The following is a 12930-nucleotide window of genomic DNA, read 5'->3' as shown; positions in this document are numbered from 1 at the left end:
ACTAGAGAATGGACTTGAGGATATGGGGAGGGGGAGGGGTGAGATGTGACAGGGTGAGAGAGTGTCATGGACATATATACACTACCAAATGTAAAATAGATAGCTAGTGGGAAGCAGCCGTATAGCACAGGGAGATCAGCTCGGTGCTTTGTGACCACCTAGAGGGGTGGGATAGGGAGGGTGGGAGGGAGGGAGATGCAAGAGGGAAGAGATATGGGAACATATGTATATGTATAACTGATTCACTTTGTTATAAAGCAGAAACTAACACACCATTGTAAAGCAATTATACTTCAATAAAGATGTTTAAAAATAATAATAATAATAACCTATTTTTTAAAGTTATATAATTAAATAAAACTTATATGCAGTGTGAGCTACTTATGTAGAACAAAACACAAAACAATAGCTGTGCATTTTTTATTTCTACATGTTCATATATATTGTATGAAAATGCATGGTAAACAGGTTTGCAGGTATTCACGCAAACTTGCTTACAGGGATTATTCTCTGGAGAGGGAACTGGGATGGTAGCGGGGTAGGGTTGGACTAATGGTCTATTCTTAAACCATTTCTCTAAAGGTGAACACAAAATCTGATTCTTCTCTTTCTTTTTCTTTTTTTGCTAATTTTGGTAGTGTAAACTCTCCCCCTTGGCCAATTTGAAGCTACCACAAGTTTATCAGCTGGCTTATTTAATTCTCAACTTTCTGGAGGTCCTATGAGGTGGCTCCCAGATACCATATTAGACTTTCACTCTTTCTGTCTGCTGCCGCCACCAAATTCTCCCTCCCTCCTTCGCTCCCCCCCGACCCCGCTCCTTCCTCTTTCTTTTCTTCCTTTCTTTCCAGCAAGTCTATTCATGTATTCTTGTAATTTCTAAAAACAAAACAAAACAAAAAACCAAAAACAAACAAAAAAATCCCTCCAAAACTGTAGGTCACAGGAAGAGAAGAAACACAGGGGAAGGCTATGGGGTCCATCAGCCAAAGAACTTTCAGCTTTCTCAGCTGTGCCTAGGTTGACCCTATTTTTTTCTTCAGAGTTGAGGAGGAAAGACCTGATTTAAAGGCAAGATCTGTAAATGAGGTAAATAGGAGGAGTGGGGCTGAGTGTACATTTTAACCTTTAAAACATATGTTAAAACAATATTCCTTTCTAAGTGGGAACTTTTTATCATTAAATTCTGTCGAGTTATTGTAGCTGTGTGTGGGTCTCCTTTTTCTCACAACACTGGGAGGGACACAGCGCATAGGAAATCCCAATAAATACTTGTTGTTTAGTTGTTTAAATAATTAATTGAAGTATGATGCTAACCAAAGTATGGGACTTAGAAAAAAGAAAGGTTTTTCCCAGAGAAGTAAACCCCATTTTTGTACAAAAAAAAAAAAGAAAAAAATTCTTCAGTTCTAGTAACAATCATGTTTACTGATTGAGAGATAAAACAAAACATTTACATGATTATATGTAGAGTTTAGTCATATTTAAGAATAGAGAAGATCAATAACTTCATAACAGGCTTTCCTATCATTAAATGTGAAGTGTGATTGAAGAGGGAAATAAACTAAAATAAGGAGGTTTACTGGGTACTGGATTAGAATTACTTGGTCCTACATAATTCCTGGCTTTCATTGGGTTTTGGGTAAGTGTTTTAACCTCTTGGAACTTGTTTTCTCAATTAAAAAAAAAGTGGAATAATACATGCTCTGTCTGACACTCAGGGTTCTTGTAAGGCTCACTAGCTAATGAATATAAACGTCTTTTCTGTAAAAACAACAACAAAAATAATCCCTATATACATAGAAGAGTTTATTACCATAAAGTTAAAGGTGTCAGAGACATGGGTCCTAGTCCTAACTGTGTCACTGACTTTCCAAAAGGCAATCTTATCACCTCCCTAATGGCATTTCCCCCATTTGAAAAATGAGGCATTTGTAATGGGTCGTAACCCTGGGAGTCCCCTGACCCTGTATTATGTAAAAGGAATAAATCCCTACCATGTATCTGACAGCCCAGCATCCACTCTCCAGCACCCTTGGCCACCAAGAAGGCATCTTGCATTGAGGCAGGGAAGACAGTAACGGTGTCTTTTCTGTGACTCCGAGAGATCAGAGTTTGTCCGTGGATAAAGATGGAGTGTGTGTCCAACACACCTCCCATGACAATAAAATACCACTTGACCCTGTCCTCTGCACACATGGTGAGATTGGGCAGATTTCCATACATGTATCCATTTATTGCTGAAAACAGATGTAAATTAACCTATCAAGCATGTTAGATCAAGGCCACATGGTATAGATTCTATGCATTTTCTCATCACATAAGCCTGGCAGTATCATCATTGTTCTCATGCATAATCTATGACAGGACTTGATTTGTTTTCCCAAAAAAGAGGCCATAAGCATTGTTTCTGATTAAAGCTGTGGAGCACACAAATTTAGAGGCAAGAGGAGGAAAAGTAAGCTAAAAAGCAGGAAGCAGTGAAAAGGGGAAAAGAATAGAAAGAAGCTAAGTCCATGGAAGAAGAAAACAAGGATAAAGGTGACTGAGATAACAAGAGCATCTTTTCTGAAAAGTTCTACATAGAAACACATTGCCATAAGATATCTGGTCAGTTATGTCTTTGTTCTTCTATAATATTTTATTACCTTAAAATTACATCTTTGCTATGCTGTCACCACCTACTTTTGATCAATATCAGATGTTAGAAACAAATGCATCTGTTTAACTTTACTTGCTATGAAACTTTGGAAACCAAGAGGATTTACTAGATGACTTGCCTATCAACCAGCATACCTGGGATAGAAAACTGGAAAATAGAAACTCATTTAAACAAACTCAAACTAAGGGAAATCATGAAATAGAATCATAGAAGTTAGAATTATAGGATATAATGAATGAGAAAGTTCTTTATAATCTTACAGCACATGAGATTGCTCCCCCAGAAGCCAGAATCTCTAGCATTAACTTGGCCAGATTCAGTATATATATTAATATTGTCATGGATATACCAGCTACGGTTTTCCAGTTATAGAAAACATCAGAACATAAGACTCGTGGATATTTTTTTCCATGTCTCTATCCAGGGTTCCTGAAACAAAACAGCAAAACAGCAAAACTTCCTCTTTGCAGAAATTCTTTTTGCTATGAAGTAAACTAGTGATTCTAACTGATTCCACTCAAAATGTAAAAGTAAAATCTTGCACCTCCACAGACAGAAACCTAAGGAACTGAGCATGCAAGGAATAGGCAGACAGCCTCTCATCTCCCTATTTCCTCCCACCCTGTGGGTTCAACACTTCTCTGTAGAAGGGTGGCAGAGTTTTGTGTGAAGGTGGCTAAGGTGACGATTTCTGGGTTTGACTACCATCTAGTGTCCAACCTGCACTCTTGGACTTGAATGGCGACATTGGACTCAAGATTGCCATCTAGTGCTCAGAGTTCAAGTGGCAACGTTACTTTCTTGACTGGAGAATCAAGGTCAAGGCAGGCAAAGAGAGCTCATTTGATAGCAAAATTCCACTGGAAGAGTGAGGGAGACCCCACGTATCCTGGTTGGCTCTATTGCTACAATGAGATTTTTTAAATATAACCTCTTTTACAAGTCAGAATTGGTCCAAGAAGTCCTGAAGCCACATCTTTGAGAGTTTCTACATGGGAGTGGTACATCCGTGTCATGCAGTTACTGTTATTGGGACAAGACCCCTGAGTTTCTTCTACAAACCACCAGTAAGTATACTCTGCCCCTGGCTCTAGCCAGTCATCTTCCTTTTGCAGGCCGGTACTGTTATCAGGATAGAGAGTGCTTAGAAAACAACCTGCAGTGTGGTCACAGTAACCACCGGACGACACTGTTTTGAATGTGACCCACGCTTTCTCCATTAGGTCATGAATGTATGTTAATTTGTATTTTTAGAATAAAGTGTGCATCTCCACCTTCCTCTCTCCTGCCTCCTGTCTCCCTAGATCCCCTTTACTTGGTTTCTACCTGAATGCCCAGCTTGGCCAGTTTCCAGACTAAATTGGAATGAGTCAGGCAGCATATTAGCAGACTATCATCACCTTTATTGATAGATTCCACAAATATTTATTGTGTACCTACTATGTGCTAGATCTTGGATACAGAGAGCTAGGATCCTGAGTTGCCCTCTGTATTTTCTACACTGCAAATCAGACTTTGGGACCCAGGGCCTCAAGAGGATCCATGTTATCTACAAGCTGCCCACAGGCATCGGGAAGTGGCCTTCTGCATAGCTGATATTATACTGAGCTACTACCTTAGTCTGAATCTGGGGTCTTGCTCTCTTTTTTTTGCTTCCTCTCCTAGAATTTGGCTTCAGATCTCCACCTCTTGAAGCTGGAATCTGATAATTATAGGTAACATTCCTTCATTCAACAGAAGACTTTGAAGCATGACCAACCTATCGTTTATCATCTTTTGAGACGACATTGCTCCATGTTGAACACAAAACCCTATTTGTTAGCTTTCTCTTCCCTTCCTTTTTCCAACACCATCAGGCAGCTATGAGTGTGGATGTTTAGGGGAGAAGATACTGTCTGGAAAATAGTGACTTCACCTGACAGTGATGTTTTCCAAGAAGCTAATCCCCATCCACTAGGAAATGGAAATGAGAAGAAGGCAGAACAATATTTCTGCCAACCTAACATTTAGCTCATGAGTGTCTCCTACCCATCCCCAAATTATTTACTTATTTATTTACATAAGAGAAAAGTGTGGTTTTTTTCCCAGAAATTGCACTGGGTGCAGGGGGGAGGGTCCACTCATTTCAAATGAGAAATTAAAGAACAATTTGGGATATAAAAATTAAAGACATGGGACTTCCCTGGTGGCGCAGTGGTTAAGAATCCGCCTGCTAATGCAGGGGACACGGGTTCGAGCCCTGGTCCAGGAAGATCCCACATGCCACGGAGCAACTAAGCCCGTGTGCCACAACTACTGAGCCTGCGCTCTAGAGTCTGGGAGCCACAACTACTGAGCCCATGTGCTACAACTACTGAGCCCGCACACCTAGAGCCCGTACTCTGCAACAGGAGAAGCCACCACAATGAGAAGCCTGCACACTGCAACGAAGAGTAGCCCCCGCTCGCCACAACTAGAGAAAGCCTGCGCACAGCAACAAAGACCCAACGCAGCCAAAAACAAACAAACAAATTTATTAAAAAAAAAAAAATTAAAGACATCTGAAGTAAAAGTCCGCATTCACCCCAAACTACTTCTAGTTCACGATTACCTTGCTTTTCCTGAGGTTTTGGGCTCATGCTGTTCATAAGCAAAAGCTCAGGAATCTAAGGAAAGGGGACCCACTTACCTTCGTTTTCTTTAGTGCAGGTGATTCCATGAGGATGGAAACTATAGTTTCTTGAAGCAAAATTTTTCACATGTACACAAATGAGGTCTCCAGTCTCTGCTTTCATGATTGGACCTAAAAATCCCAACCAGGATGGTTTTTCAATGATCGTTTGAAATGTATCATCCGTGTACTCAAAATACAAAGCCTGTTTATAAACAGGTCCTATCCTATCTTGGCTTTGTTTTAGATATGTTTGGGACTGAAACTCTCTGTAAACAAACAAACAAACAAACAAGAACTTGAACAAATTTTGACTGGAAAGAAAACAGTGTTAAATCAACTGAAACTAGAAGTAAGAAGCGTTACAGCCTAATTTTATAGAACAAACCCAGACACTGGTGAAAATCTAGAAGGAGTCAAAAACAGGGTAGTAGGCAAGGAGAAGTTTGGAAGTACTGGTGAAGAGATCAAATGCAAATGTAGCAAGTAATATACATGGTATTTCGGTTTAAATGACTTACCGAATTCTTTGTACTGAACCACGAAAGGTTTCTAACCCTACCCTGAGGTTACTTTAGCTCTCAAACATCAGATCAATTCCTACAAGTTAAGATTGTTTACACATTTCAATGATTCATGGATTTGTTGGTAGAATTGGGGGCAATTTGGCACACAAACATAGTAAATCAGAACCCGACTCATAACCTCTAGATTTCCTCGTCCCAATTATCTGAACAGAGAAATCAAGAAAAGAGCTGCAATTTTACAATCTCTGCCATAGACTCCATATCAGAAGGAAAAGTGTTGTTTTACATCTTGAGCACCACTCAAACAAAATCGATGATAAATACAGAATTAGAGATGATCCCTGAAATATGCATCATGAGGGCAAGAGTGGCAATAATCCCAGGAAGGAGTAATTTCTGATTTATATTAATAGCTGTCTTCCATGTCATGCTTATACTAAAAATTCAAAGGAAGTGGTTCTAATAGCAAATGTGCCCTGAGAGGGTCAATCATGGAAAATTCTTTAGGAGCATTTTATCAGTGAATAATAATTATCAACGTTTGCTTCTGATAGCAACTTTTTCAGTGTGAAGGTATTACTTACTGATCTTCTGAAATAGGCATTACATCGAGCATATATTTACCAGTAGGAGCATAATTCCAAGTAGTTTCTCTAATGCCTATGTAGTAGTCCCTCTCTATTGTCCAATCTGGAGAACTAATAAAAACCAGAAAGGTCAGTGGTAAAAGGATCTTCATTTTCAAACCTTGCTCCTGGAGAGGCTAACTGAGTGATGTTTGCCTTCTTTTTATAATCCAGATGTTCTTCCTTTATTTGTGTTTGTTTACATAGATCAGGGTTGCAAAAGAGCTCATCAAACACTTCATCTACCTATATGTCATTTCCATTCCAAATGCATTTGGTTTGCATTAGTCAGGCCAGGTGAGATGTTGCACAACACACAGAGAATACTGGTTCTTGACCCAGTGTACGTTGCCAATTAAGAGCTTGTTGAATTACCGGGTACATGGGCTACCCAGATCATCCATCAACCCCTAACGGTTCTTATCTATTTCTGGATTATAGGAATCGCCTCTGGTCTAGTCTAGTCTACAGACATCCCCCTCTTTCTCAATTCATTATGTTACCGAATCAGGTTTATTTGCCCGATGAGCACCAAGTCAAACGCTGAGACACCAAGGTTTGCGTCAAAGAAAGGTTTTTTTCGCAAAGCAGTCAAGTGAGAAGAGAGAAGAACAAGTCTCAAATCTGCCTCCTCAAAGGCGAGGGGCTTGGGATATTTATGGGATAAAGAAGCAGGGTGGTCTGAGACTTGGGGGAAAGTGATTGGAGGTAAGAAAAAGGTGAAGTAACTGTCGTTCTGCGCAGGTAAAAATGAGCTTCGTGTTTCTTCATGGGACGCATGTTCAGAAAATTGTGGCATTAGTATGTTCTGAGGGTGGAGTTTTTGGCCCTCTGATGTCAAAAGGTCACCTATCAGACACTTGAGCAGGCCCAGGTGAGGGATCGGTGGTCTCAACGGGTTTGAACTGGATGAGAGGTGATCCTTCTTCCTGAAAAACAACTTGGGCACACATCTTAAGGCTCGTATGCCAGAGGTACTATTTATGGGGGGTGGTGAAGTGAGTCTTGTGGTACCTTGTCTAAGCTACGTAAAGCTTGGTGGGTATGCAACTTTGCAAGAACAAAGTGAAGACAGATTACAATTTTCTAATACCTAGACAAGCTAGTTATTGTCTGATGGCTCTAACTAATAACTGTCCTCAGTTTCAAGCAGCTGTATCAAAGCTGGCAATTAACCACACACTAGTTTGCATTGTTTAAATTTTTATGTGGTATTTTCTCTACCCCTAATAGATTATAACTCCAATAGATTAGGGACCACTTCTTTTTGTTCTGTATATCTCCCAGAGATGTCAAGAAATAAATGTTAAATTTTGGGGGGACAAATAAATAGAGTGCCTTGGCCAGGATTACAAAAGTGAGGAAAAGAGTAGGAGTCTTTATTTGCCATCGATCTGTGTATCGTCATATATTTGGATATCTATTACTATTAGGTATTGTTTGAGACTTTACAATTTGAAAGCCACAGTGGTTTCAACAGTCAGAGTGCCGCTCCGATTTAGGTCTAGAAACCCACACTTAGAAATATTAAGGCAGCAAATATGGTATGTATTGTTCTGCAGCTTGGCTTTTATTCCTGAACTACAAGTCTTAGAGACCTTTATATATCACTACCTAGATGTCTACATCTTTCATTTTAATTGCAGCATATTTTTTTCTATCATGAGTGTACTTCATTTATTTTTTAAAACACAAAGATCAAAGTATATTTTTTTCTGGGCATTCATACAGGTAAATATGCATACTTAAGGGCATAAACTAAATACAGCTCTGAGAGGAAGAGAGAGGATTATTATATTTAAAAAAATTTTTATAAGGAGAGCACATTTCCATTTACTTGATTTAAAGAATCAACAAAATATTTGCAATTTTTTTTTTTGCATTAAAAAAATGAGACTATAAATATCTTCCTTATAAGCAACAGTTGCTAAATTCTACACAGGTCAAAACATGCAGGCTGTCATATCACAACGTTTTTCATATTTGTGAATCCTTCGGAGGGTTGTAAGAGGAAGCTGGGGAAACAGCCCACTGCTTTGGCAGATTTTTATGTCACCAGCAGATGTTGGGAGAAATTCAGAAAAGCTAGGCCTAGAGGGACCATGGTGGGTGGAGAAATCACCCACAAGAGAGCCATGAGGAAGGGATTCACATCTGGCACCCTTTGGGAAGCAGTTGAAAGGAGTGGGGAGAAGATGCAGGTCAGACATGATGGGTTTCATGAGAGAGGAGTTAGGGATGGGCTCTCTGACCTAAGTGAGGAGATCCAATTGGGCTGGAATTGTTGGACGCTACAGTCTCCCACATTTCGCTCTGTGTATGTAAGAACCTTATAACCTTCCCTGTCACTGTGACCTAGATCAGCTGCTGTAGAAGGATTCACCCATCAGGCAGGGGGACAGGATGCCTTAAATGGGTTTTCAGATGTCCCTTTATCGAAATTCTATAACTTCCTTCCTCTTTCTTTTAGGAACATTAATTTTACTTTGGAATGTAGATAATAGAAGAGCCATTCAGCTGGGATATTTTTCCCTCAGTAAGTACCCCAATAAGTTCAAAGAAGTCTAATGTATTCACTTCAAACAGATCTACCTCCAATTCTCACTCTGCCATTTACTAGCTGTGTGATTTGGGACGAGTTGCATAATCATTCTAAACTCCAGTCTCTTCCTACCTGTAACATTAAGGTAATAATAATGAAACCTCAGGGCTCCTGTGAGGACCTCTTCCAGCCTGACACAATGTAGGCATTCAAAGTTAGCATCTCCCCTGAGACAATGAAAATGGTGTTAGTAAATGTTCATTGTTCTTTTCTTCTCAACAAATGACTAGGACTGGCTTCTATTTTGGGGGGGAGTGAGGGGGGCACTTTGTCTTAGATAATGTTATATTTTATGGCTCATCCATAGATAAATTATGTTTGCAGTCCTGTCCTTCCCTTCCTGCATAGCCCTCAGTAGATCAGTCTTTTGGTACAGCAGGATTTGAAGTTGGTCACCATTATTTGACTATATTCTTGGTTGGTAGCCCAAGAACATAAGGCAACTGATTTAGATAAGCTTCACTGAATTGGGTCCCAAGGTATGAGCTCAAATACCTTGGAGGGAAATTTGAATGCTTTCCTGGTTTTTCCATTCCATAACTGAAAATATGTTTAAGGAATAAATTGAGCACATAAAAATATGCATAAGGACCAAATGATAATAGAACTTTCTTTGTAAAAAGCTTTACAGTATATAAAATACCTTACAAAAGAAAAATATTACCCAAAGTCATCTTCAAAACACTCTCCCCTAGCTCCCACCCCTCATACTTGTTTAACAGATGAGGTATCTACAGCTCAGAAGGTCAGGTAAGTTGCTGTAGGATGTAAACTTCCCAGTTATGGAGCCAGGAGTCAAATATAAATCATTGGATTCCAAGTCAAATGTCTCTTTCATGTGATCTTACTAATTGGCTCCCATAATTGAAGAGTGTATACTTCTATATTATCAACAAATGTTAAGTTTTACTCAGAATGTATAATTCTAACCATATCTTCCAATAAAGCAAACCAATGCGATATAAATGGTGTGGGGACAAGATGGGAGTTCAAAGACAAGGGGAAGATGCCAGCAATTTTTACACCCATTTCTACTCTTTCTATTACTTCTACCAATAACCACCATTTGTTGAAATGGCCATCAGATTTTCCTTAGCCGCTTTCTAAACACTAGGTCTAATTGTGTCAGCCAATCCCGAAAGGGAAGTTTATTAAGCTCTTTTTCTAGAGGAAGAAACTGGAGCTAGAGGGTTTTAAACAACTTGTTAAAGCAAGTAGGTATTATTGCTAGAATTTAAACTCAGGCCTTAAATGCTGGTGGATGCTGTTACTACTAAATGCTCTGCCTTGTAATCTAGGCTACTCTGTGGAAAACTATTTAACCTCTTTGAACTCCTCTGGGTTAGAGGAGGTTAAATAAGTAGAGCAACTAGTAGCTGGGACAGATGAGTGCAGATAAAGCCCTCTGTCCTTTTCAGGTTAAGACTATATAAATTGCAAGCTTTCACAGTATGGGCTAGACTCCATGAAGGACCAGATGCCCAAAAAACAAGGCATAGAAGGGCATAGAGGGAAGATACTGAGGACCGATGTGAAAGAGAAAAGCAACCCCTGACATCCAGAGCTGGCCTGGCACTCAAAGGTAGGCCTGGTGTTCTCCTGTTGGACATAAACAATTTCTAGAACACCAATATCAGACAACACCACTGTGACCAGGATAGATCAAGACAAAAACAAGACGACTCCATAGTAATGTCTGAACACACATGAGGAACGTGAACATTGTGCAAACCTTTAGAATAACCAAACATTCCCTTATCCTGGCCATAACTGATGGCTGCTTCTTTACCTATTACACCTTTAGCTTTAACCCTCCTACCTTACAGAAAAGATTTATGAAGACATCCAATCATACAATTACCCCTACTTCCTCACTGCATTCAATCCAGAGCAAAGCCCTACTTCCTTACGCACCCCCATAAATCACCTAACGTTAGTCCTAATCCTATAACAAGTCCTTTCTAGCACACTTTTTCTGAGACACTCCAGGTTCTCCATGGTGTGGGTTCTCTCACATTGCAACGAGCAATAAACACAACTTATTCAACTACAGATCCATTGACACTCATTTTCCCTAGAAAAAGAAATCTATTTCATGGCTTAAAATACTAACAACATGACAAAAATTCAGAAATATATGTCTCCAGCCGGGACCTCTCTGCTTAACTCGAGACTCCATTGCATATGGTGGTCTCTTCCACAACTTCACTTCATTGTTTAGTACAGTATTTCTCAGACATCTATGTGCAGATGAATCTCCAGAAAGATCTGTGGATCTTTTAAAATGCAAGTTCTGATTTTGTAGTTCTGGGGTGGGGCCTGAAAGTCTGCATTTCTGCACTGGCTCTCTGATAATGACAATGCTGCAGGTGCATAACCATGCCTGGAGTAGCAAGAATCCAACAGACACCTCAAAATCAACATGCCCAAATAACTCCTAAGAATTCTAGCTTTAACTCCAACTTGTGAAGAGCTTGGAAGCCATTACTGCCATTCTTATAAAAAGAAACACTGGACAAGCCGGAATTCAACAACTTTTTTTGAACCCATCGGAGAATGGAATTTGTAGGGCAAACTGCTATCCTCACATCTGGAGACTCAGGTGAATCTAGAAGACATCAGCTTACCTGGAGCAGAAACCCCTGGAGTGTAATGTTAGGAACACTTGAAAGGTAATTTTAATGAACTGCTGGAGGCTGAGTATGGGCTAGCATGAGAGTGAGAAACTCCAGGAGACCACAGCCTCAGTGCCGGGCTGGTGGGTGGGGAAGGGCCATACTTTCATAAGCTTTATCTCCAGGAACCCCACCAAGTTCTCAAGGTGAAGATCTGAGAAAGATCCCCACATGGCTCTGGCAGGGGAAGGAGAAAAATAAAACCAGTGAAATAGGTCCAGAGACTTCTCCATAGCAAAGGCTTATTCTCCAGAGGGAAGACTTGATCAGAGGCTTTTCCCAGAGGCATAAGAGAAGGGTATGTCTCTCATTCCAGCCCTCTATAGCCTTCCTGTTCATCTAAGGGAGAGAAAGGTGCTATACCAGAAGAAACACCTGTGAAGGTCACAGGAGAGAAACAGAGGCTGACTAAAAGACAGATTTAGGGACTTCCCTAGAGGTCCAGTGGTTAAAACTCCACGCTTCCAATGCAGGGGGTGCTGGTTCAATCCCTGGTTGGTGAACTAAGATCCCACATGCTGTGTGGCGCAGCCAAGAAATTTAAAAAAAAAGAAAAAGACTGAGATTTATTGGAAGATTATAGAATGTTCTTCCTCTTTCATACCTTACCACTGTGCTCCAGTATAAAAAAAGCAGATTACAATTGAAAGAGCCACAAGACACAGTGTGTCCCTAAGAAGACATACTTAAGGTGACCCAAAGTCAAGAGGGGAGACACAAAAAAAAAAGAAAAAAAGGAGACACTAGAAAAGTTTGAAGCCTCTGGCACCTAGAGCTATAGCAAACATTAAAAAACATTAAACCAAGCCCAGCTCCTAGCTGGATTATCATAAATCCTTATACAAAAGGCTTATTTACCTCAGTATCCATAACCCAATACCACATCTTCCTCTTTAAACAAAGAATGACAAGGCATGACAAAAAGCAAGAAAAAAGTCTGAAGGGACAGAGCAGACTCAAATATGACACAAATGTTGGAATTGTCAGACAGCGAATTTAAGATAACTATGATAAATATGTTAAGGGCTATAATGAAAAACATAAACAACATGCAAAAACAGATAAGTAATGTAAGCAGAGAGACAAAAATTCTAAGGAAGAATCAAAGGAAAATGCTAGAAATCAAAAACGTTGTAACAGAAATGAAGAATGCTTTTGATGCTTTATTAGGCTGGACACAGCCAAGGA

At 39.8% G+C, this 12930-nt stretch overlaps 1 protein-coding gene across 1 annotated transcript in view; it reads right to left on the bottom strand.

The window, feature by feature from the left end:
* Positions 1-6578, bottom strand: part of LOC133093038 (ceruloplasmin-like) — a 39179-nt gene extending 32601 nt beyond the window's left edge. Inside the window, 6 exon segments of the mRNA XM_061192766.1 lie at positions 1998-2240; positions 2923-3026; positions 3028-3091; positions 3594-3805; positions 5327-5581; positions 6424-6578. Coding sequence (XP_061048749.1) covers positions 1998-2240; positions 2923-3026; positions 3028-3091; positions 3594-3805; positions 5327-5581; positions 6424-6578 — 1033 coding nt within the window.
* Between the last annotated feature and the right edge of the window lie 6352 nt (positions 6579-12930).

This window comes from Eubalaena glacialis, chromosome 6 (assembly GCF_028564815.1).
Source record: "Eubalaena glacialis isolate mEubGla1 chromosome 6, mEubGla1.1.hap2.+ XY, whole genome shotgun sequence".
In the NCBI taxonomy this organism is placed as follows: domain Eukaryota; kingdom Metazoa; phylum Chordata; class Mammalia; order Artiodactyla; family Balaenidae; genus Eubalaena; species Eubalaena glacialis.
The sequence above is the reverse complement of the archived record's forward strand: the minus strand, read 5'-3'. Positions and strand labels throughout refer to the sequence as shown.